General features: G+C 39.8%; 1 protein-coding gene across 2 annotated transcripts in view; it reads left to right on the top strand.

The window, feature by feature from the left end:
* The window catches only part of ANXA7 (annexin A7), a 46,611-nt gene extending 23,094 nt beyond the window's left edge, over positions 1 to 23,517 (top strand). Inside the window, exons 2-14 of one of the 2 annotated variants that reach the window (XM_045291367.1) lie at positions 4,493 to 4,547; positions 6,160 to 6,400; positions 7,557 to 7,658; positions 8,648 to 8,712; positions 9,350 to 9,415; positions 12,153 to 12,255; positions 12,617 to 12,711; positions 16,166 to 16,279; positions 16,510 to 16,680; positions 20,064 to 20,234; positions 20,624 to 20,699; positions 21,997 to 22,109; positions 23,093 to 23,517. In XM_045291367.1, coding sequence (XP_045147302.1) covers positions 4,494 to 4,547; positions 6,160 to 6,400; positions 7,557 to 7,658; positions 8,648 to 8,712; positions 9,350 to 9,415; positions 12,153 to 12,255; positions 12,617 to 12,711; positions 16,166 to 16,279; positions 16,510 to 16,680; positions 20,064 to 20,234; positions 20,624 to 20,699; positions 21,997 to 22,109; positions 23,093 to 23,215 — 1,494 coding nt within the window. In that variant the 5' untranslated portion in view covers position 4,493 and the 3' untranslated portion in view covers positions 23,216 to 23,517. The remainder of the gene's footprint in view (positions 1 to 4,492; positions 4,548 to 6,159; positions 6,401 to 7,556; positions 7,659 to 8,647; positions 8,713 to 9,349; positions 9,416 to 12,152; positions 12,256 to 12,616; positions 12,712 to 16,165; positions 16,280 to 16,509; positions 16,681 to 20,063; positions 20,235 to 20,623; positions 20,700 to 21,996; positions 22,110 to 23,092) is intronic. The other variant, XM_045291368.1, reaches the window with a different exon arrangement.
* The last annotated feature ends 1,385 nt before the right edge of the window (positions 23,518 to 24,902 follow it).

Genomic DNA, 24,902 nt, shown 5'->3' with positions numbered 1-24,902 from the left:
TATTCCCCCATCCTCATATATAAATATATTTGCATATGTATATGTCTTTATCTAGACCTCTATGAATGAGGCATTTTGTTTCTGTGGAAAGTTAGTCTCAGTTTTGTTCTGGCATATTGGGTTGCTATAAGTTGGGATTGATGTGATAGCAGTGAGTTTGGAGTTGGATACACATGGCCTTCTCCAGATGGAATACACAGAAATCAGATCATCCAAAATGAGGACAAAGACTAACAATGGAATAGACAATTTCTAATAATTAAGTTGAAATTAAAGAAAATTAAGTCCACAAATACTACCTTGTGTATATTCCACCAGAATTTCAAGAATATCTCAAGAACGGATTTGACTAGTGACACTAATGACAGACAGTTTGATGAACTGTGGGATAACATCAAGAACATAACACTTGAAGAAAGAAAAAGGTCATTAAGGAGACAGGAAAGAAAAGGCCAAAGTGGATGTCACAAGAGATTGATTGTAGAGTAGCTAAACAAATGGAAGAAATGAAGTAAAAGCTGAACAGAAAATTTCAAAGGGCAGTTTGAGAAGACAAAGTATTATAGTGAAATGGGCAAAGACCAGGAGCTAGAAATCCAAAAAGGTGTGGAGCTGGCTCCAATCCCAACTACATGCCCCTACCCTCCCACCCCCACCCCCAGGAAGGCACTTCAGAGGACAGCACTGAAGCTACCGCTCAGGGAGAGAGACACATTTGATCAGAGCACACAGGAGCAAACGAAGAGAGAAGGAGGGAAAGTGGGACTCATCCTGACCCACCAAGCCCCAAGTATGATATTCCTGCACAGAGAGGACCATATGGCCGGCCCCACCAGGAGACACGACATCCCTCACTGATCCAAAGCGCTGCGGAGGACAACACTAGAGACACGGTGTGGGAATTGTGCCCGATCTGGACTTACCACACCGGGGCAAAACACTAAGGGCATGCAACAGAGCAGTAAGGAGAGCAAAGCCATCTAGTTGATTCTGACTCATAGAGACCCTAAATTGACACCTATTTTGGGAGGACACAATTCAATCCAAGGCACTGGAAAATAAGAGAAAGAATCAAGTATTTACCCTTCCTTTCCTATATAAGCTGTACTTCAGGAAAATCATATCGTTGATAAGTGGGAGATTCAGCTTTATTAAATAACATTTGAGATAACAAAGATTCATAAAATTAGATCTAGAGACTGATCATAAGTCAGAAAAGTGAGAGACAGACAATTACTTGTGATTCCTGATGGAAGTACACAAATATCATTAGTGTTTTTACCTTACATCCCCTCCAGTAGTTAACCTGAATCTGATCAGGCTTCTAGATCAGACTCCTAATTCATAGGAAACAGTTATAAAAGAACGCCATGGGGTCTAACCAGCATTATCCAGACAATAGGTCACTTACGACAACTTACTTGGTTTCTTCAACAAATAGAAGTTGCCAGGAAACATAGAAGATAGGCATTCACCTTCCCTGACACGATTGCTGAAGACAAAATGGGTACATAAGCAAATGTAATAAAGAAAGCTGATGGTGCCCAGCTATCAAAAGATATAGTGTCTGGGGTCTTAAAGCCCTGAAGATAAAAAAGTGGCCATCTAGCTGAGAAGCAACAAAGCCCACATGGAAGAAGCACAGCAGCCTGTGTGATCGTGAGGTGTCAATGGGATCAGGGATCAGGCATCAAAGAGACAAAACAAAAAAATATATTAATGGGAATGAGGAGGGCAAAATGAAGACCCAAAGCCCATCAGTAGTCATTTGGACACCCCCTGTCAGCAGGGCCACAAGGAAGAGACGAGCCAGTCAGGGTGCAGTAGCATTGACGAAACACAACTTTCCTTTAGTTCAGTGGTTCTCAACCTGTGGGTCGAGACTCCTTTGGGGGTCGAATGACCCTTTCACAGGGGTTGCCTGATTCATAACAGTAGCAAAATAACAGTTATGAAGTAGCAACGAAAATAATTTTATGGTTGGGGGGGTCACCACAACATGAGGCACTGTGTTAAAGGGTCATGGCACTAGGAAAGTTAGAACCGCTGCTCTAGTTCTGTAATGCTTCTCCCCCCCGCCCCCCCTCAGTATCATGACCCCATCATCTATCTTACACATCTGGCTAGACCAGAACATGTATGCTACTACAGATAAGAACTCGCAACACAGGGAGTCTAGAACAGACCACTAAGGGGAGCAATGATACTAGGGTGGTAAGGAAAGGGTGGGTGGAGTGAGGGGGAACCGATCACAATAGTTGGCATATGGCCTCCCTCCCAGGGGGATGGACAGCAGAAAAATGGGTGAAGGGAGACAGTGGTTGGTGTAAGGCATGAAAAAAATCCCAAAATTATCAAGGGGACATGGGGAGAGAGGAAGGGGGGGAGGGAGGGGTAAAGATGAGCTGATACCAAGGGCTCAAGTAGAAAGAAAATGTTTTGAAAAAGATGATAGTAACATGTACAGATGTGTTTGACACAATGGGTGGGTGGGTGTAGGATTGTGTTAAGAACTGTAAGAGCCCCAATAAAAAAATTTTGTTTTTTTTTTTTTTAAATGGAAGATAGGCGTATAGACTCAAAGAGCCTTAAAAGCTGTGCCAACCAATTAGAATATATGAAGCTTATTTGTATACTGATTGAACAAGCAAACCAAAATACATTTTGGATGATTGGGAAAATGTAAACATTGAACATACTAGATTAGGGAATTCTAATTGTAAAGGTACATCATTGATAATTATGGTTCTTTTAAGAGTCCTTGTCTTTACAGATAATTTAAGTACAAATGAGTAAAAGCGTATGTATGATGTCTGTTTATTTGCTTGAATATAATTTGGGAAAGATTAGTGGGCAGGAAAGAATGAACTAGAATTGACTATGGTCTGGTCATTGTTAAAGCTGATTGTAAAGCACACATACAAGTGCAATGTATTAGGCTGAACCACAAGAAATTATTTATGTTGTTGTTCTAACTACAACAAAAATATCTTTAACAACATATTTGCTGGCTCAGCAGTTTTCAAGTGCAGTGACATTGACAATGTTCGTGTTGTGCAATTACTACCATTGTTCTCTTCCAAATTACTCCTCCATAATTAACAGAAATGCAGTGCCTCCTAAGCTTTGATTCCCTTCATCCCCCTTCCCACCATCCATGGTAACCACTAAGAAGGTTTGGTGTGTCTGCATTTGCCAGTTACATGGAAGGGGGCCATATGTTTGTCCTGTTGACTGACTTGTTTCATTGAGCCTAGTGTTTTCAAGGTTCATCCATGTCTAAACCTGTATCTAGACTGCATTTCTTTTATGATTGCTTGTCCTATATGAATGAAGTTGTTGTTTCTGAAGGTCAAACAGTTGAATTTCCTCAGTGTCATGTTGTTTAGCCTAATAGTGTTCTCTGTACTTTTAAATATGCTTGAAATATTATACAGTTAAATAAACAAGATACTGAAAAGACATTTGGAAATTTTAAGTCTGACACATTTGCAACACAGTAAAGAACTAGGTTTTATTTTTTTAAAGTGTAATAATAATATGGTTATAGTTCCAAAGAGCCCTATTAATTTTTTAAGTCTTTTTTCTCTTAAAGATCTACACTGAAGCATATAGAAATTAAAATTATATGATGCTTGGAATTTATTTAAAAGTAATCTAGAAATAGGGAGTGCAAGTACTGAAAAAATAAAATGTGCCATGAATTGTTAATTTTGACTGCTGGATGATAGGTTGGTAAATTTGACATTTTTCATAGCAAAGGTTAGAAAAAAGAAAGAAAGCCCGAGTTGAGTCCAGCTGTGTGGGACTCCAGAATGCTCACTCCTAACCATGTGCCCACCACTGTTTCCCAGAGCATGTGTCTGTCACCAGACAGGGACATCTTGTGGCACCTGAAAAGTGACTATTATTTTAATCTTACATTCGTTTTTAACATTGCCTTTTTTTTTTTTAACAAGAAAAAGACACACACACCCCTTTGGAATGATATAAAACATATTTCTCAAATATGATTACTTACTGCCCTCGAGTCAATGCTGACTCGTGAAGCAATCCCCCTGTGGGTTTCCGAGACTGTAACAGTTTAGGGAAGTTGAAAGCCTAGTCTCTCTCCCAAGGAGCTGCTGGTTTCAGACTACCTCCCAACCATGCCAACCGATTGCAGCCCAGTGCAGACCCACCACACCACGAAGATTCCAAAGTATGTTCAAACAGAAATGTAATTGACTGAAAATACTCCGTAAGGCTTGCGGTATTCAGATCTGATAAAGGTTGTGCAGCATGGAGGGAATGAAGCGTGACATTGTAAGGCATACATGGCGTAAGTGGTGAATTGGTAACACGAAGAAACAGTTAATAAGCTTTCCAACAGGTAAATGCCGCCAGACCTTTGAAAGCAGGTCTATTTTGTATAAAATGCTGTAGTTTTATATATCTTGAAAGGCCTCTACCCGTATAAGAAATTACAGAGGGCATTTTTTTATTGTTTCAGAATGGCATACCCAGGCTATCCCCCCACAGGCTACCCACCTTTCCCTGGATATCCTGTAAGTATCGCCACTTAAAATACTCAAGTAGCACATGTCACTGGGGTGGTCCGTGTAAAGATCTGCCCATGACAGATGGTGCAGATAATGCTAGAGCAGGGCTCATCCACATAAATGCCTAGAAGGAATGAGTCAAATAAGTGAGTAAAGGCCGGCACTGTGAGGCAACAGAGAGCCCTCTCTTCCCCTACGGAAAAATCAGGCACGGAGGCAGGTCTAATGTTGTTGCTAGGTTTATTCCATTTCTTCAAATAAAGCCAGAAGTCTGAAATGTGCAGAGTTTTAAAATTGGAAATTAATTTAGAAAAAATCTTAAATGCTGTGGAGCCATAAAACATACATATAAGCTAAATAATTATGTTCATTAATCACCATTTTTAATTTTTGCGTTGGAAGGTGTAAAAACAATTTCGGAGGGCTTGACTTGGAAATCACAAATTCCAGAAGATGAACGGGTTCTGGATTTGTAATTTTGAGACTTTTAGTATTTGGTGTACATTTTATAAAGGTTCTATATGTTATGCTACTGTGAGGAGTAAACACATAGCTGAAACATATGTAAGAATTATTACCTTCAGTTTTATATTTACAAGTTAGTAGGGCTGTTTTTTATCCCTGGAAGAATAGAAAGAGAATCCTATGCAGGTAATGATAGTGTATCTTGCTATAAAGTGAATATGTAGATCTCCTGAACTTATCATAGGAGATTTAGAATTGTGAATATGTTTCAAAGCCCTCATGTACTAGCAACCATTTTTGTCTGTGTAGACAACCCCCAAAAGCTACTTTGTGCTGGTAGTCATTGGTGGGTCAGAGTGTGTGTGGTGGGAGTGGAGGGGAAGGTTTGAGGATGGTTTTCATCCAGCCTTGTAGGTTCTCAGGCTCCTTCCATGTATAAGCCTTGGCTTCCTCCTTGAGACCCTTTGCTTCCAGCTGCCAGGGAAGGAAAGGAGAAAACGAATGTGGAGATCTAGCCAGGAAGTCTCCTATGGACTAGACTCGGACCATATTGCCCTAGTGGAGAAGACTAACAGTTTCTGCCACACTTAGACGTCATCTGGTTTGAAGTGAGGTCCAGAAACAGTAACGCCCCCAAAATGTCACATTCTGTATGTGATTTGTGGCTTCTTTTCCCACCCCCCCACTAAGCCACACACCCCACTGTGTGACAATTATAAGAGCAGTTCAAGCCCAAGGGAAGCTTTCTGCTCCCATAAAGATCTATGGGAGCCTCTACGCTGTCCTGTACAGTTGATCTAAATCAGAGTCAACCAATAGCAGTGAATTTGATTTTGAGTTTTTAAGCTACAATTTTAGGTGTGTTGCAAGAGAGCCATTATTTCTCTCCTTGTGGATGGAGAGGAAGATCTTAATATTTTCAGATGCCAGGAAAAAAGGGAACTAATGAATTTAGCTTGATGTTTGGAAAGAGGTTGGTTCTTACTCCCAGATAAAGAAACTGAGGCCTCTTATCTGTCTCAGAATTAATTGTAACCAAAGTTTGACAAATGTCCTGATAAACTAATAAGTGATTATCTCTCTGTGCTCCTTTTTTAAGATGGGCCATATTTCCCTACGATCACATTCATTTGAAAATGTTTCTGGTTTTCAGCCTGCAGGTCAGGGGTCATCATTTCCCCCTCCGGGTCAATATCCTTACCCTACTGGGTCTCCTCCAGTGGGAGGAGGTGCCTATCCACCAGCACCAAGTGTTGGCTACCCTGGAGCTGGTGGCTACCCTGGAGCTGGGGGCTACCCTGGAGCTGGGGGCTACCCTGCTTCTGGGGGTTACCCTCCTCCCGGAGGTTATCCTGGTGCTCCACAGCCAGGGGGAGCCCCATCCTATCCTGGAGGTGAGTAGCACTTTCTCTCCTTTCTTCTCCTTCCTGCTGGTTCTGGCTCTCTGACATCAGAGACAGAGGGTCTCTCGGGCATGGCAATTGAGAGCGGTCTCAAAAAGACATGATGAAAGAATTAGAATTAATCTCATGGTAATACAGAATCAATATATAATACGTTGCTTCTCTTTTTGTAATCTTAAGAATTAATACAAGCAGTGAATGAATGAATTGTGAATGAATTCCATGCCCAAGTCTGTCTTTAAGTCAAATTTGTAATGCAGTCAGAACATATCTACTTTCAGTTAATCAAATGTTTGTCTTAGTCTAATGTATATAGAGTATGCCCCCCCCCCTTTGTGGTGTAGAAAACATTAAAGAAACACTTTCCAATACACTAAAACATCTTTAAGATATAGTAATAATAATATGGTAGTAATAATAAAAATAATGTTGTAATGTACATTGCAAAGTAGCTCATTTGTTGTTATGGAACAGTGTATATACCTACCTCAAAATTTTAATATGAGGGGCATTAAATTTTTGTGGAAAAATAGAATTAAAAAATAATGGACTTCCATGGATTTTTTTATAAAGCCCCCTCATATACTAGGCTTTAACTACAAGTAGTTTGCAGCCTGGGGACTGCCTATATTTACATATCTAGTTAGTATGATTTTGCTTTAGGACAGTGGTTCTCAATCTTCCTAATGCCGCAACCCTTTAATACAGTTCCTCATGTTGTGGTGACCCCCCAACCATAAAATTGTTTTCGTTGCTACTTCATAACTGTAATTTTACTACTGCTATGAATCGTGACCCTTGTGAAAGGGTTAATTGACCCCCAAAGGGGGGTCAACTTAGGACAATTTAGGTAAAAAGGGTAAAAAAGTACTTAACTATATTAATAAAACCATTGCTTTATATGAAAAAACTTTTTTAACCTGGAATAATTCATTTTTGTAAGAAGCTAGGTAAAAACAAGAAAGATTTTTAATGGGAAAGGAGTTAGTAAGAAGTTGAATTTAGACAAAGGGGGACTACTATTGTTTACAACATTCCTAGCATGTTTTTTTCCTACTAACAGTAAACATGTTCATAAAGTTTTCTCTGAAATCCTGAGAAGTATCACTAAAACGTCTTTTAAAATTATTTCTCTCCCATTCCCCAGGCCAAGGATTTGGAGTCCCACCTGGTGGAGCAGGCTTTTCTGGCTATCCACAGCCACCAGCACAGACCTACGGTGGCAGCCCAGCACAGATTCCCATGCCAGGTAGGTACCAGCTGCCCAGAGGAACACAATACCGTAATCTGAGCTTTCGGTTGTCACTGAGTGGATTTAGTTTATATTTGAGGTCAACCAAGCCAAACTCACTACCATCAAGTTGGTACTGAGTCACAGAGAGCTTATACACCTGTGGGTTTCTAAGGCTATAACTCTTTACAGGAGTAGAAAGCCTCATTTCATCCACGGAATGATGGGCAGTTTTGAACGGCTGACCTGATCAGCAGCCCAACACGTAACCATTGCACCATCAGGGCTCCTATACAGTCTAGTAGACAGTTACACGAATTAATGTTGTTGTTGTGAGGGTGGTGGTGATGGTGGTGGTGGTTGCCATCAAGTTGATTCTGACTCACAGCAAGCCCAGGTGTGCAGAGTAGATAGAACTGGTAGCATTTTCAACGCTGTGAGTATTTGTGAGTAGATTGCCAGGGCTCTCTTCTGAGGTACCCTGCATGAGTTTGAACTGCCAACCTATCAGCTTGTAGTCTGACATTTAACTGTTGCGCCCCAAGCAGCTCCTGATTACGTACTATTATAAATAATTTCCAATGTACGGTTTTGTGAAATGTGTTGATTTAATGTAAGGCTTATTCACTGGGAGGATGGAACTAAGGATTCACTTTTTTCAACATTAAAAAAAAAAATCTGACCCAAAGCCAAAAAGCAAAGCCTGCTAAGATTTCTGTTTACTCATTTGCCATCATCGAAACCATCCTGGTCTACTCCAAGTGTTCTTTTTTTTTTTTTTTTCCAAGTGTTCTTTTTTTAAATATATTATTTGTTAAAGTCTTATGTAGGACATGGAATGTTATAAAGTTTCTTATGATTAAAGTTGGTTTAAAATCCAGTAAATTATAAAATGAACCTGTTGAGTAGATAGTGTGAATTGTTGTCATATGTTCCCATATTTATAATAATCAATGCTATTAAAAACTTAAGTCATGTAAGACCTATTTTTAAATTGTTTTATGTAGGTGGCTTTCCTGGAGGACAGATGCCTTCTCAGTATCCTGGAGGACAAATTCCTTTTCCTAATCAGGTATTTCCTCTCATCTTTCTTAAATTATCCATCTGGGTAACTGGATAATGCTGACATTAGAGACTCCCATAAAGCAGAAGAGATGGTCTGTCATAATAGCTTAAGGCTTTGATGGCCACACGTGACAGGCTCCATGTTTTGTTTGGTCCATCTACTTAAGTACATACTCGTGTATAAGCCGAGTTTTATAGCACGTTTTTAATGCAGTTTTTGTGGTAAAATTAGGTGGGATAGTCCCGATTTTTAACAATTTTCCCATGTCCTGCAGCATTTTTAAAAAGTCCTGATTTTTGGAAAGAATGCACGACAAGCTAGGGTATATGGTTTTCGGCTGCCATGTGGCTATTTTGCCAGGACATGAGTTTTATCTATGGTGCCCCGCTTTACCAGTGTTAAAATCTGGTCCCCTTAGTCTATACGGTAGTTGGTACTTCACAGTTGATGATGCTGGTTACTTCTCCTAGATTCACTCAGTCTCTTGTTAGTGATTTTAGTTCTTTTTTTTTCTTTTCTCAAATCCCCCTGACAATCATAACTGTGAACTTTGGTGACCAGGTGGTTGACATCTCTAGCAGTATTTTAGAAGGGTGGTTTTCGTTTCCACTTTTACTTTAATAACTTTCCACTCTTCTTTCAGATTGATACAGAATCCTTTCCTTCCTATCCTGTTTTCTCTCCTGTTTCTTTGGAGTATAGCAGTGAAGTGAGTAAGGCTCTCTGATGTTCACGAATCATTTGTTCCCCTGTGCGTGCCTTCATTTGTCTCTGGTTTCTCACCATTTCCTCTAGGGCTCGACTCTCTCTGTCTCTCTTATATTTATGTCCCTGTAGTACCTGGAGAGACTTTAAACATGGTAGTCAGTTCATGCTTATCGACTTTCCTTCCCCCAGAAGTAAAGCTTTGCTTTGCCTCTTTATAGCTCCTTATTTTATCACGAAGTTTCATTCTTCAGTTTACTTAAAGCTTATGAAGTTAACTAGGAACATGAACATAATACTTTTATTTACCTTTGCTCTGATTTTCTCATTGGTTAAAAAAAAGTGATTTAAAAAAAGTTCATTATATTAATTTTAATTCCATTTTTCCATGAAATTTTTGAAGCCCCCTCATATAGTTGATTTTTAGAGACGACATTTTATGGCTCAATATGTAAGATTTTAAAACGTAGAATGTTATAAGTGAAGCACACATGTATGTGTAACTTATTTTGTATAATAGTTACTGCCTTAAGATAGACCTGAAATCAAAGGTAGAATGGCAGGTAGACATGGGTAGGGCTTTTAGATGGACGTGGAATAGTCTACTTTCTGAGGGATGAACTAACTCCCTGTTACTGAAAGTCTTCAAGTGGATGTTGGTTGGGAGTTTGTGTGTGTGTGTGTGTGTGTGTGTGTGTGAGAGAGAGAGAGAGAGAGAGAGATGGTCTTGCCCTTGTGTGTGAGAGAGAGAGAGAGAGAGAGAGAGAGATGGATGGTCTTGCCCTCTTCTCCCCCAATCCCTTTACTTTCACAAGTGCTAGCATCTTGCTGTATTCAGTGGGTATAAATTTAAATACAGTTTCAGTACTTAAAAACAATTGAATAATAATTTTTTAAACCTGAGTAATTTTATATTTTGAAACGATAGTGATTACATGTTGAAGTAAAGATATCTTAGATCCATTTAATTAAATATATTACTTAAATGAAAAAAATAAAGGACCAAAGATTGCATTTGTAGTTACGTCTACTAAATCTCCCTGAATTAATCAGAACAATTTCTTAGTCTTTCTCCATAACCTTGACATTTTTAAGAGTACTGCCAAATATATTATAGATGATCCCATAATTTGGGTTTGTTCAGTATTTCTTTAATGATTAAGTTCTGGCTGTGCCTTTGGGCACGAATACAAGAGAAGAGATGCTGTGTCTCATTGTGTCCTTCCAGGCACAATGCAGTCAATGAGCGATGAGAACTGATTTTGAGCCCTTGATTAAGACGATGTTTGTTATTCACTACAAAGTGATTAAAAACTAGATACAAATACCTAGTTTCTCATACTTTCTTTTTAGTTTCTCATACTTTTGCCCACTAATTTTAGCATCCATTTATGATTCTGGCCTGAAACAGTTGTTGTTAGATGCCATTGAGCCAGTTCCGAATCAGAGTGACCCTGTGCACAGGAGAACAAAACCCCACCTGGCCCTGCGCCATCCTTTGAGCTGTTGCATTTGAGCTCATTGTGGCAGCCACCGTGCCCATCATCTTGTGCAAGGTCTTCACTGCCCTCTACTTTACCAGCAGCGTGTCCTCTTCCAGGGACTGGTCTCTTCTGATGACATGTCCAAAACACATGGGGCTAGGTCTCATTGTCCTCCCTGCTAAGGAGCATTCTGGCTGTACTTCTTAATTTTCTGTTTCCACGCTTGTATTTAAAAATATATCATTAAAAAAATAAATCATTTCTGATTTGTTTCCTTATAAAATATATGAAGACTATTGTTCCTCCTAATTTTCAATCACCACTTTATTTTGTACTTTATTTATGAAATGTTTTATTTTGGAGTCTTGGTTGCATAGTGTTTATGTGTTGGACCACTAACCATAAGGTCAATGGTTCAAAACCACCTGCTGCTCCATGGAAGAAAGATGAGGCTTACTATTCTCATAAGAATTACAGTTTCGGAAACCCACAGGGGCAGTTCTGCCCTGCCATATAGGGTTGCTATGAGTCAGAATCAACTTAGTGGCAGTGAGTTTGGTTTTATATAGGGAATAAAAGATATTACCAACCTTTTATTTTTTTGTCCAAAACATAGATGGACAACTCATATTATGTCTTTAAATCACATGTACTGCCACTCATTTCATACTGCCCAATGATTAATTCCCTCCCCCGGTATTCTACCAAAGAGGAAACAAAGGCATGAGAGAAAATTGCTACTTTAATTTCAGAAACTTTTCTCCTGAAAGTTTGGCTATCTGTTGACAGGAGAGAAGTCTGTCATGAAGGAGAACAGATCTTAGATATTTCCTGACTGGATTTGGACCCTAGTGTGAACCCGAATCAACTGGAGAACAATGAGTAATAGAATGCTCCAGGGGAATGGTGCTTTGATTTGATTAGATTCATGGGTTTGATTCGCAGCCACTACACATCTGTCGTTGGAGGTTTGTGTGTTATGCTGAGCAGGTTTCAGCAGAGCTTCCAGACTAAGACAGACTAGGAAGGCCTGGCGATCTCCTTCCAGTGAAGCCGTATGGGTCATAATGGTTAATTTCCATTATACTATGAGTTGAGGGTTGACTGCACAGCAACTAACAACAATAAAATGTTCATGTCCTCACCCTAAAACCAAACACTGGTTTCCTTGTCTAGAGTAAAATGTCTTCGGAAGTGATAAATGGCCTTTTTGTGAGCAGAGAATCTGGATTTTAATTCTTTGCCCTGTGTTCTCAGCCAGCTGCAATGACTCAGGGCACTCAAGGAACAATCCGACCTGCTCCCAACTTTGATGCCATGAAGGATGCAGAAATTCTCCGGAAAGCAATGAAGGGTTTTGGTAAGAAAACAAAATTTTGTTTACTCAATATAGATTAACTGATTTTAATGTAAACCTTGTATTATAAACCAAGTTTATGTGTCAGCTTGTGTGCAAAGACTCAGTTTGATAGGGCACCTCATCCTGCTGCGCATAACCTGCAGGAGCCCTGGTGGCAAAGTGAGCTGCTAACTGCAAGGTCAGTTATTCCAGCTCCCTGAAAGATGGAAAAGGTCTCAGAAACCTAAAGGGAAGCCCTGCTCTCTCCTGTAGGGTCCCTCTGAGGTGGAGCAGACTAGATGGCAGTGGGTTTGGTTGGGTTGGGTTTGGAAGGTGCACCAAACAGATCATGCCCGTGCTTAAACACGTGTGACTCTTCCAGGTACAGATGAGCAGGCAATCGTGGATGTTGTGGCCAACCGTTCCAACGATCAAAGGCAAAAAATCAAAGCTGCTTTTAAGACCATGTATGGCAAGGTATGTTTTACTTCGTTGTTTTTTCTTTTCTGGGGTGAGCACAAACGTGGCCTATAAACTCTCCATTCTTGTCAGCTGGATACTGACTTTGTACTTATACCAAGTAGAGACAGTGAGACTTCAGAGACCTCTGCAGCAGTGTATTTGGGTTTTTTTCTCACTTAAAAGCCTTTTTCATTTGAAAGTTGTCCTTGATCTCATCGTCATACTTGATATTATGTACAGTTTGTGATAGACCTGCAATAGAAAGGAGAAGGTTATTATGATCATGACTATAACTCATTGCCATCGAGTCATTCCACCCCCTGTGGGTTTCTGAGACTAACTGTTGATAGGAGTAGAAAGTCCAGTGATCATGACTAAGAACTTGATCATCTCCATTGATTCCTAGTCTTTTCCTTCCAGTGGGATTCAAAGCCTTCATAATAGAGCCTCTGCTTATTCCTGGTCCCTATCATCATCTCCCACATGTTTTCTTCCCTACACATACTCTGTATTAAAATAATATGGGACTTCTTGCCATTCCTTGCAAACACTGTGATCTTTCGTCATCCTTTGCTTTGTATGTGCTATTTTTGTGGATTAGAACACTTTTCCCTCTTTATCTGCTTGATAAATTTCTTCTTCAAGATTCAGCTTAAATATCAGCTACTCTGACATTTCTCCCACTGCCCTAGGCAGAATTGGACTTTGAGAAACCTCTGGTGTCATTAATCTCACTGACTGTCCCTGCAAACTGTAAGCTCTCCTAGAGTCAACCATGCCAAAAGTCACCTGGGTATTCAAAGCACCAATTACAGAAATAAGAACAAGTAATCACTAAATAAATCTTTTTGCATAAATCAGTGAATAACTCCATCAAGATTATATGGCTAAGAAGTATCATTTTTTTTCTCAAATACAAAGGAACCTCGTAGCATTGGTTTGCCATTTGGCTAGGCATCCTGGAAATTCCCAGGTGTCTGTAGATTAAGTTTATAAGGTTAGAGGTCCCTCAGTATTCTACTTTGCTTGTTCTACTCTTGTCTTTGTCCTTTTACCCAGCCCAGATTCAGTTCTTTGGTCTTAGGGTTGATCTGAGACTCACAAACCTTAGACTCTCTCTCACATAAAGGTATTTTTCAAATCGTGAGTTGCTCTAGTTTGCCTTGTTTGTGCTGTGTCATCCTGAATTTTCTCATAATTTGCTTTAGAATGAAAACTTAATTTACAGCTTCACTTTCCTTACCCCTAGCCACACTTAACCTTGAGGATTAATTTTAAAATGATTCTTATAGCCTGCTATGGAGTTATTTTTTGGTTCTAATTTAAAAAGTCTTTTTAAAATTTGCTTAAGATTTACAGAGAAGATTAATTTTCTGTTCAACAAGTCATTTTATTTCATGCCATGGATTGTCATCCCCATGATACAATATCACTTATTTCACGTCTTCCTGAGTTTCTTCTTTTTGTTCCTCTTTCTTTCCTAACCCTCCTGTACGTAGTCCTTGGGTAAATGCTGCTCTTTTGATCTCAAGAGGTTGATCATTGTAAGGCATGCATGCATACCTCCCTAATGTTATTGTTTCCCTGAAAGACCTGTCGAGTATTTGGCTGAAAATTCAGCTTGAGGGTGGGTTCATTTCCAGATCGGCAGGATATTTCACCTTCTCTATCTGATCAGTAAGCCTGGTTTTAGTATTTTCCTTTTTTTTTTTAAATGATTTCGAGTTTTCTACATTTTTCTCTTACTCTATCCTGGGCCCTCTAGTGTAGTTCCTTTCAGGGAAGGTCAGTAGTGTTAGTTGGGTACCATCTAGTTCTTCTGGTCTCAGAGTCATGGAGGCTGAAGTAATTGTTTCCAGGGAACTTTTTCTTTGTCCTTCATTGCAAAGACAGGGAGAGACTATTAATTGCACCCTAGAAGGCTGTTTTCAAGATTTTTTTCCTTTTAAATAATTTTATTGGGGGCTCTTACAACTTATCAAAATCTATACATCCATCCATTGTGTCAAGCACAATTGGACATATGTTGCCATCATAATTTTCAAAACATTTTCTTTCTGCTTGAGCCCTTGGTATCAGCTCATTTTCCCCCCACCCCCACCCTCCCTCCCTCCTGAGCACTTGATAATTTATAAATTATTATTTTTTTCATGTCTTACACCGGCTGCTATCTCCTTTCTCCCACTTTTTTGTTGTCTGTTCCCCTAGGAGGGGGTCATTGTGATGGGTTCCCCCTTTCTCACCCTACCTTCCCCTTGCCCTCCTGGTATCGCTACTGTCGTTATTGGTCCTGAGGGGTTTATCTGTCCTGGATTCCCTGTGTTGCGAGCTCTTGTCTGTACCAGTGTACATGCTCTGGTCTGGCTGGATTTGTAAGGTAGAAATGGGATTATGATAGTGGTGGGGGGGAGGGAGCGTTAAAGAACTAGAGGAAAGTTGTAGATTTTATCGGTGCTGTACTGCATCCTGACTGGCTCGTCTCTTCCTTGCTCTCAAGCTTTTTAAGACACACACACTACTCATCAGAAATAGGCTATGTGTGTAGGACGTTTTCTTTGTGATTTATGCTATGCCAGTTGGTCTTGATTTCCCCTGAGAATATGGCCCTAGCCCCCAGGCCCAGCGAGTCATGCCCTCGAGGTTTTGGTATGACTAAGACTTCTTCATACTTTGCCTTCTTTATGCTGTACTGTGTGATTCACAGATATATTTGCAGCATATATAAGTACATATGTAAAATTATCCTCTGTCACACATATTCAGCCAGTCAGTATTTATTCTGTTCCTATTGGATACCAGGCATTACCTGTCGAAACAAAACAACAACAACAACAGCAAAGCAAATCTGCTCCCATGGAGTCAGTTTTGACTCGTGGTGAGCCTCTATGGGGTTTCCGAGGCTGCAGATCTGTAAAGAGCAGACAGCCACGTCCTCCTGTGGAGCAGCTGGTGAACTGACCTGCCGACCTTGAAGTTCACAGTTTGTGTCTGTTGTTCTAATCTATAAAACGACTCTTTAAAATACTCCAGTAGTCTAAGAATTCTCATTTATAGCTTCTGTCACATCATAGACCATCCTACACATTAGTACAGTCTCGCATAAAAGTTTTCCACGTCTCTCTTTAGCTGTGCTTCCCAGGTAATAAATAACCCAAGCATCTATTTACAACTGTCTTACCAAAGCACTTTATAAAAACCCTTTTCTCTGTAATAAAAGGTGTCTTTTTACTGTTTCATTTGACAAGCTTTGCTGATTCTTCTCTCTGTACTAGTGGTTTTCAATCCTAGGTAAGCATCTATCTCCTATGGAATTTTATATATATATATAGTGATTTCTGAGTAGGTAAGATTGCAATTTAAAAGTTTAGATTTTCATATAGCAATTCCATTTTTCTATATTTTCCTTAAAATAATTAAGCAACAAAATTTCATAAGTAAAAATACTCAGATTGTATTTTTAATTAAACAGGATTTAATCAAAGATCTCAAATCAGAGTTAAGTGGAAATATGGAAGAACTGATCCTTGCTCTGTTCATGCCGGCCACGTATTATGATGCCTGGAGTTTGCGGAATGCCATGCAGGTATCATGTGTTGTTTATTCTTTTACCCTGTCTCCAAACCTCACAAAGTAGAGCCATTCTGAATTTACCGTTATAGTAAATCAATGCATTATTTCATAGCATCTGGGTCTAGGGAGCTTTTCAGTTCTGAAAGGCCAAAGAACTATTTGCTCGAACCCTAACATTTAATTATTGCCAGAGGGGTCTTGTGCTTTTGTTTTTCTAATTCCTCCTTTCTTTGTATCACATAGGGAGCAGGAACTCAGGAACGGGTATTGATTGAGATTTTGTGCACAAGAACAAATCAGGAAATCCGAGAAATTGTCAGATGTTACGAGTCAGAATTTGGACGAGACCTTGAAAAGGACATTAGGTCAGACACGTCAGGACATTTTGAGCGTTTACTTGTATCCATGTGCCAGGTAAGTGAGTAGAACATGAATACGTATGTGTTGGTGGAGAGAATGCTTCCTATTGCCAGGGAGCATTCTTTGTCCTTTTACAATTTAGCTGCTTTGGAATCTTGCCATCTGTCACAACACAGAATTCAGTGCAGCGATTTCTTTATAGTCACTGTTGAGTTTACTTCTGCAGATCTGGCTATTGTAAGGAATCAGAAATTAACCTTTTCTAGATTTTCACGTTTTAAGGTAGGGATCAGAAATCAACCCGAGGCTCTGTGGTTAAATTTAAGGTTTGTATTAGCCACTAAGTGTGAGCATCAGTCAAGGACATACAAATTTGCTGTGGAGATGTTATGGGAGGTGAGAACCATGTGAGGAGAACCAGAAATGCAGAAAAAAAGTGTTTTCAAAAGTTTTATTAACTCTCTTCCTGATCCCGATCCCCAGATGTATTAGAGAAGTACTCCAAATATGGCCTTTGGAGTGATATTAGAAGCATAGTTAGAATGAGCTAGATAAGAGCAAGTGTTTACTAGAACACTCAGTCACTCTGAAGAGTTATTTGCTGTCCTGATAGCGCACACACACGGTTGGACTGTCTTGGAGAATCTAGAGGTGAGTGAAAGGAGGAGTCCTTGAAACGTTTGCTCTGAGATCATCTTTAAACCGTCAGCCAAAAATAGCCCGTGAAGTCTTCTTCAAACCAAGCAGTAGTTTAGTTTAGGGTAAAAAATGTCCCCTTGAGCACTGCCCTCCTTTCAGAACTTTCTCTAGGGGAGCCAGCTGACAACAGCAGCTCAAACATTAGGGAGGAACCGCAGGAGGTGATAGGGAGGAAGCAGCCCAGAGGAGGCCAGAGGTGGTTGCACAACTCGAAAAAGGTGGTGTCGCTGAAGTGGATGTACAGAAATGGTGTATATTTTGCTGTGTATATTCTCAACAACAAAAATACAATAAAGTGAAAAAATAAAGAGTGAAGGGATGCAGTTATAGAAAGGATTATATGGGATAGCATGCAGATATCACAGAAGCAAATGAGCTGAAGGAAATTACATTTACCTGCACTAGAGAGGAGTCAATTAAGATTAAAAACAAAGAAGAAGAAAAAGATAGAAACAGATTTGATGCTCAAAGATGATTGTTACGACTTTCCACGGGGTGCTACGTTTCCTTAGTGCTGGGCTTGGGGCCTGGCCAGTTAGAAAAGCTCCAGGGGCCTCCTCCCAGAGTGAGGAGAGCTGTGGCTTTCTAGGAAAGTGGGACTGGATGGTGTGTTTGAGCCTAAAGGCAAGACTATTCCTTTGCTGTGCTCAGTCATCCATTTAGAACATGCTCTATGTAGGCCTTGTGCCAAGTGCTCTTTACTTCAGAAGCTAATTCCCCACATTCCAGGAACACCTCACCACTTTGTCCCTCGGACATAGCACAGAGACTCTAGGGGGCAACCTTTTCTTTATTTAGGTTTGTGTTTTTAGTGAGATTCCAACTGACCACGTTCTGGCCTGCAGTTTTCCTCTATCTTTTCCTATCCCAGGGAAGATTTTGGTACACAAATTGGCACCATTTAGCTGAACTTGAGTTACTTATATCTTCTAAAAACCTTGTGCTATTTTTTTTAAACTTCAATAGAGTACATGGATAGAAAGTGCAATAAAGGCTCCCATTTCTTCCCTAGACTTAAAGTCCTTGACAGCAGAGACCTTGTTTATCTTGCCTGGCACAAAGTACGTGCCTGATAAACTTTAGTTGCATGAGTGAATACAAAGTGGAACTCAGTTATATGGGGTATTACAGGTTCAGGAGTTAATACTTCTCTCTTTCCATGTGGGAGAACCAGTTTGATTCCCAACCAGTGTTTCTCATGGGGAACCACCCCCCAATGGTCACTGGGGCCCTGTGTGTTAGTATGTTGAGCAGTTGTCAGCGGAGCTTCCAGACCAAAGCAGACGAGGAAGAAAGGCCTGCTTATTTCAAAATCTCTGCCATTGAAACCCTATAGACCAGAACTGACCAATCTGTTGTGCTGACTCAGTAGCTGACTCGATGGTAGCTATCAAAAAGACAGTTGTAAGTTCTTCATTTTAATAATACTTTATAGCCTCTGACATAGTAGCATCAGACTTTCTCTAACTTCAGGAGTAGGGAAGAGAATCAAAATCAGCCCAAGGCTGATTCTTAAACGATGTAGAGGTCAGACATACCTGCACTCTCCAGCTTCTCTATCAGTTCTGACCGCCGCTCTCCCCATGGCACCCTCTTCTCTGCTGGGCTTGAGGAAATACATTGAATGCATTGCAATGGCCCCACAGACCTCACATACCCTACTTATAGTTTGAGTTTTACCAGGTAAAATTCAGGATCAGGATCCATTCTAAAGTAACAAGATGCAGGTCCAGTTCATCAGTCAAGACAGCTTCCAACCAAGACAACTCTTGGCAGCTTTTCTCCCTCTTGCCACAGCTCCTCATTTCCACAGGTGTTATAGCTCTTTTGGCTCTGCTATCAAGTGCCCAGAGGCACCTCACTTCACCGGCTTGTCTCCTGCCCAAAGATCCCCAGTTTGCTTGCTTCATGGGTTGACCACACCACTGCACCTGCTTAGCTCTGTGCATGAGCAAGTCCACTACAGCTTTCTCATGCCAATCTCCTAATTCTCACTGTTTATACCATCTTATGTCATCTTGCGATCTCCAGTGCTACAGCTCTGTCTAGGAGGTCCTCAGCACAAGGACTATGGGTCTAAAGGACACACTCCACTCCCAGCGTCTTAATAGTCCCCCTAATCTCTGTTGGATTAGCCATTTTGTAAGCCTACTCCTCCACCAAGACCATGAATTGCCTGATCATTTCAATAGACCACACTCACCTAACCTGCAGAGTAATTGTCTAGTCCCTGCAAAGGTTATGTGTATTTTATTTGCATAATACAGTGTCAAATATCTTTGCAAGGAACCCCCTTTCCACCAAAAAGCAAAAAATCTTTGCAAGATTATAGCCTAACATATCATTCACAGGGCCAGGAAGGTCATATGTAAAGAGAAAGCCATTATAATCACCTTAATAAATTTTTTGTTTGTATTTTTTAATGGAACCCTTTCTGGTTTAGTTTAATTTCAAAACACTGAAACTTACTCATTTTAATATGATCTCCTTAAACCATCATCATAGGATATGAAGTTGAAAGATGATCAGTGCAATAAAGTTCTAGTTATACTAAAATGGTTTCTTTGGAAATGAAAGATATGCTTGACACATTTTGTACACATAGCCTTTAATAAGTTCTCTCTTTAAATTTAAAAGTGACTATGTTGGTTATTATTGTCTGTAAGCTTTTTCTGCTTTTTTTTTTTTTTCAGTGGAACATTTATTTACACTCTCTCTTTTGCCTTCTTCTTTTGCAGGGAAATCGTGATGAGAACCAGAATGTCAACCATCAAATGGCTCAAGAAGATGCTCAGCGTCTCTATCAAGCTGGGGAGGGGAGACTAGGGACAGATGAATCTTGCTTCAACATGATTCTTGCCACGAGAAGCTTTCCTCAGCTGAAAGCTACGATGGAGGCTTATTCCAGGGTATGAACATTCCTTTTGTGTGTGTATTTTAAAAAAATCATTTTATTGGGGCCTCATACAACTCTTATCACAATCCATACATACATCCATTGTGTCAAGCACATTTGTACATTTGTTGCCATCATCATTTTCAAAACATTTGTTTTTTGTTTTTTAACATTTCCCCCTCCCTCCCCGTTGATAATTTATAAGTTATTATTTTTTCATGTCTTACACTGACCAATGACTCCCTTTACCCACTTTTCTGTTGTCTGCTCCCCTGGGAGGGGATTATATATAGATAATTGTTATTGGTTCCCAGGGCATGAACTTTTCTTTTGAAGATTTGGCTCTTGTTTTAAGAAGTGGAAAAAATGTTACTGCTCATGCTTTTTTTTTTTTAATCACAGATGGCTAATCGAGATTTGCTGAGCAGTGTTTGCCGTGAGTTTTCTGGAAACGTTGAAAGTGGCTTGAAGACCATATGTAAGATACTTTTATGTTTTACTTGGTTTTCTTTTTAATGAGCAGGCTTTTTGACTAGTTGTTCTATTAAATGATGGAGTTAATGAAGATTTTCTGGATGCTCGTTAGGCTGAGGCTAAGCTCCTTCTGTGTTTTCAAATGTTGTAAGCTGTGAGTAGTTGGTGGTCTGATCAAATATGGCCATGTCAGAGTTCAAACTCAAACCCCACTACCATCAAGTTGATTCCGACTCTTGCCCTTTATTCTATATATTCTTGAGGCCTGTGCAGTAATACAGTATAGACTGGACCGCTTCCTTTAAGACGTGAATGGAGAAGTCCCAGGAACTAAAAACTCCACGTATACAAAAGCCATGCTGAGGCCAAAAAACCCATCCAGTATCAGTCAGCCTAGGGAAATTCTTTCCTTCGGAAATTAAAAGGCAGTCCAGTGTCCTGGTGTCAGATGCCTAATGGACTGGAAACTTCACTTCTCTTGACGACCCTGGACTAAGGAGAAGGGTATCAGCAATGAGATGTCTCAAAATATTACTGTGGTTATTACTGTACTTCTACACTGCCCCATCAGGTCGCTATGAGTCAGCATCAACCTGATGGCAGTCAGTTTTTTGGGAGGGTGCAGTAGGGGGATGGGCTTACAATAGTGTAAAATTAGTACATCCTTACCATTTAAAGGAAGAAAACTGAGGGAATTTTCCTCCATGAGAAAAGGTATCAGATTTCTGAGCACCATTCTTAAACCTTTGTTACCTCTTCTTTTATTTTAGATTAGGGTGTATCTTTTTCTCTTGCTAAGTTGCATGTTTGACTTCTAAAATTTAGATTTTTGTAAGCTTCCTTTTTAACTGGGACACAGTTGATACAGATTCTCTCCTGTACGAGGAAAAATGAACCTAAGTTAGCAAGGTTTTAGAGAGAAAATGGGATTTATTACCCAGAAGGAAGCTTCTAGAATTGAAGACAACTTGTCTTTTGCAGCTTGCTGTGGGTTAGGTATTAGGCTGCTAAGCACAATGTTGGTGGTTCAAACCCACCAGCTGCTCGTTGGGAAAAAGATGGAAGTTGTCTGCTGCCATAAAGATTCAGAATCTCCAAATCCTAGGAAGGGTCTCTGAGTTGGGGTCAACTCAGTGGCAGTAGTTTGTCTGATACAGCTGGAAGGAAGAACGAGTGCTGAGAAAATACAGTGGAGAACATCTCGACTTCACCTCATAAAACACACAAAGGTGGCCATGAAGCTGGAGGGTGGGCTTGTCCGTCAAGACATGATTCTTGTCTGAAACCGCTCTCACTTGTAGTGCAGTGTGCCCTGAACCGCCCTGCCTTCTTTGCTGAGAGGCTCTACTATTCCATGAAAGGTGCCGGCACAGATGACTCCACCCTGGTCAGGATTGTGGTCACTCGCAGTGAGGTGAGGCTTTCTCTTCTTGTCTGGCCTTACTGATTTTTCAGTGTTGATGCTTGGAAGTGCCTCGATTGGGTGTTACTGTCTGAGGAGTGAGATTGAGCTCATTGTCCTGCTGGTAGAGAGTGGGAAAAGCACCAGATGCACGTTCCCCAGCAGTGGAACAGACCCGGGGCCTCAGTGAAGGGAAGCACCAACAGATGTGAGGAGGAGGTCTGTGGAAGAAGACATTGGTCTCTTGAAGTTCTTTTTGCTTATATAAAAAGTTAGGTGAAAGACTTAGGCATATTATGCATTGGATATCAAAGAGTTTGTGAAATTTAGCAGCCCTTAATTATAAAACCATTAAAAGTTTTTACCTATATATTTTTTTCCGTTTCCTTTCCTTTTTTAAATCATTTTATTGGGGGCCCGTACAACTCCTATCACAATCCACACATCCAGCCATTGTGTCAAAGCACATTTGTACACACGTTGCTATCATCATTTTCAAAACATTTTCTTTCTACTTGAGCCCTTGGTATCAGCTCATTTTTTTAACCCTCCCTCCCTCATGAACCCTTAATAATCTATAAATTATTACTATTTTGGTTTTTTACCTATTATCTCTTCATATCAGCTTCTCATTTTTTTAACCCTCCCTCCCTCATGAACCCTTAATAATCTATAAATTATTACTATTTTGGTTTTTTACCTATTATCTCTTCATGTCAAACTAGCCTCGAATGTTGTTGTGTTTTAAGTAGCTAGCATTTCTTGCATGGCAGATGAAGGCAGGGTGGTCTACGCAGTGTTTTGCATCACACCTTTGTTGGTGATGATGCCAACCTGCGGATGAATGCTACCTATCAATTGTTTTTCTGTTTGCTTGTTTCCTGCCTTGACTTTTATTAGAATCCTTTCATTATTAAAAGAACAACCAATTATAATAAATACGAATTTTCTTTGTGGCAACTTTTTCTAACATCAGATATCTCTTCCTTATGCAGATTGACCTTGTGCAAATAAAGCAGCTATTCACTCAGATGTTTCAGAAGACCTTGGGCACAATGATTGCAAGTGACACCAGCGGAGATTACCGAAAGCTGCTTCTGGCCATTGTGGGCCAGTAGGAGAATTTTTGATGAATGGATTTACTATCCAGTGCTTATCCTTCAAAGCAGTGACTGGCCTGCATGCAGCTTTATCAACTGTTACCTAACCAAAAGAGCTTTTTACTAAGGACTGTGTCAGGGTAATGTGCTTGGTTTGCACATGTTGTTCTTGCCTTAATTCTGATGTTATTTTTTTCTCTCAATATACAATCAATGTAAAGCCATATCACAAGGATGTAGTAATAAAGCATTGTTTGTAAAGCATAATTTTCACTGCTTTCACCCTCATGATATCAAATTGAATAAAAAACACAACTAATTCTGTGTGTTATATTGAATTGAAAAAGGGTTACTTCCTTTCATAATTAGTAGTATGTCAAAACTTTATTACTTTTCTAAAAATTCTGATCTTCTGAGCTAGAAGAGTACTTGTTATCTTATTTTGCATAAATTGATATTCTATATTTATAAACACTTAACTTTCCACATAGAAAATATATTACTGTTACTGTAGCAGGGGTCTTGGTGGCCATATTGGGTAAGTGTTGGGTTCCTTCAGGCAAAGTTGATGGTTCAAACCTACCAGATGCGCCTTGGGAGAAAGACAAGGCGAGCATTCCCATAGAGAGTCACAGTCTTGGAAAGCCTATATAGGGTTGCTTAAGTTGGAATCTACTTAATGGAAATGGGTCTGAAAAACTCAAGCTCACTATCATCAAAGGCAGGGTAGAACTGTCTCTGTTAGCAGTGGGTTGCAACTTTACAATTGGATTATATGCATAAAATAGGTAGACTACTTGTATATGTGCTAAAACTCTATAAAGATCTTTATTAGCCCTTGATTTTTTAAAAAAAGATTATTTATGAAGTATTTCAAAATTTGTAACTTGTGAGCTCAAAAGGGAAGGACAGTGAGGAGGCGTTTTTCCTGTGTTACAACCCCTTCCTGGTGCATATGTAGTCATCTCTAATCACGGGGCTTACGTGCTCCCTAAGGATATATAAGCCTTGGTTAGAAATAAACCAGCAGCTTCCTCTCTTCTCCCGCACCTCCACGTAGACTGCCAAGAGAGGTTGAGGTGACCATGCTCATGAAATATGTCTGACTCCTTTATTTTACTCTCTCCTATCTCTTGTTCGCTATGACTTTACTATAATCTTTATATAGTATAACCAGACAGTTGCGCCTGTGGACCCCTAACAATGGTTAGAGGCTGGTTACTCTTAACAGTTCAGGAGCTTAGGGATACGGAAGAAAAAGTTTTATATGCCATTTATCTTCAATATTGAGTAATTACTTATAGAGAGTGTGGTACATTACATGACAGGAAGCACAAAAATTTATAATCTTAAAGATTTCAAATAAAAATTAGGTTGTAAATAAATTGTAAATATTAAAGTGTAAGTTCTGCTTGAACTCAATCTGTTTTGTTTTACAAAGTCCCCTGGCACAAATAAGAAACTTAACTTGATGAATTATTGTGTTAGGATTTGAGTGGAAGAATAGTAAATAGTCATTGTAAATCAATCAATCAAATTTGATTTAGGTACTAAGGGGTACGCAAAATAGCCTAAAACACAATCTTGCCCTTAGAGCAGCGGTTCTCAACCTGTGGGTTGCAACCCCTTTGGGCATCAAACAACCCTTTCACAGGGGTAGCCTTAGACCATCAGAAAATACATATTTCCAATGGTCTTGGGATCC

Source organism: Echinops telfairi, unplaced genomic scaffold (genome assembly GCF_000313985.2).
Source record: "Echinops telfairi isolate 266 unplaced genomic scaffold, ASM31398v2 ScPeMD7_70;HRSCAF=299, whole genome shotgun sequence".
Lineage (NCBI taxonomy): Eukaryota > Metazoa > Chordata > Mammalia > Afrosoricida > Tenrecidae > Echinops > Echinops telfairi.
The sequence above is the reverse complement of the archived record's forward strand: the minus strand, read 5'-3'. Positions and strand labels throughout refer to the sequence as shown.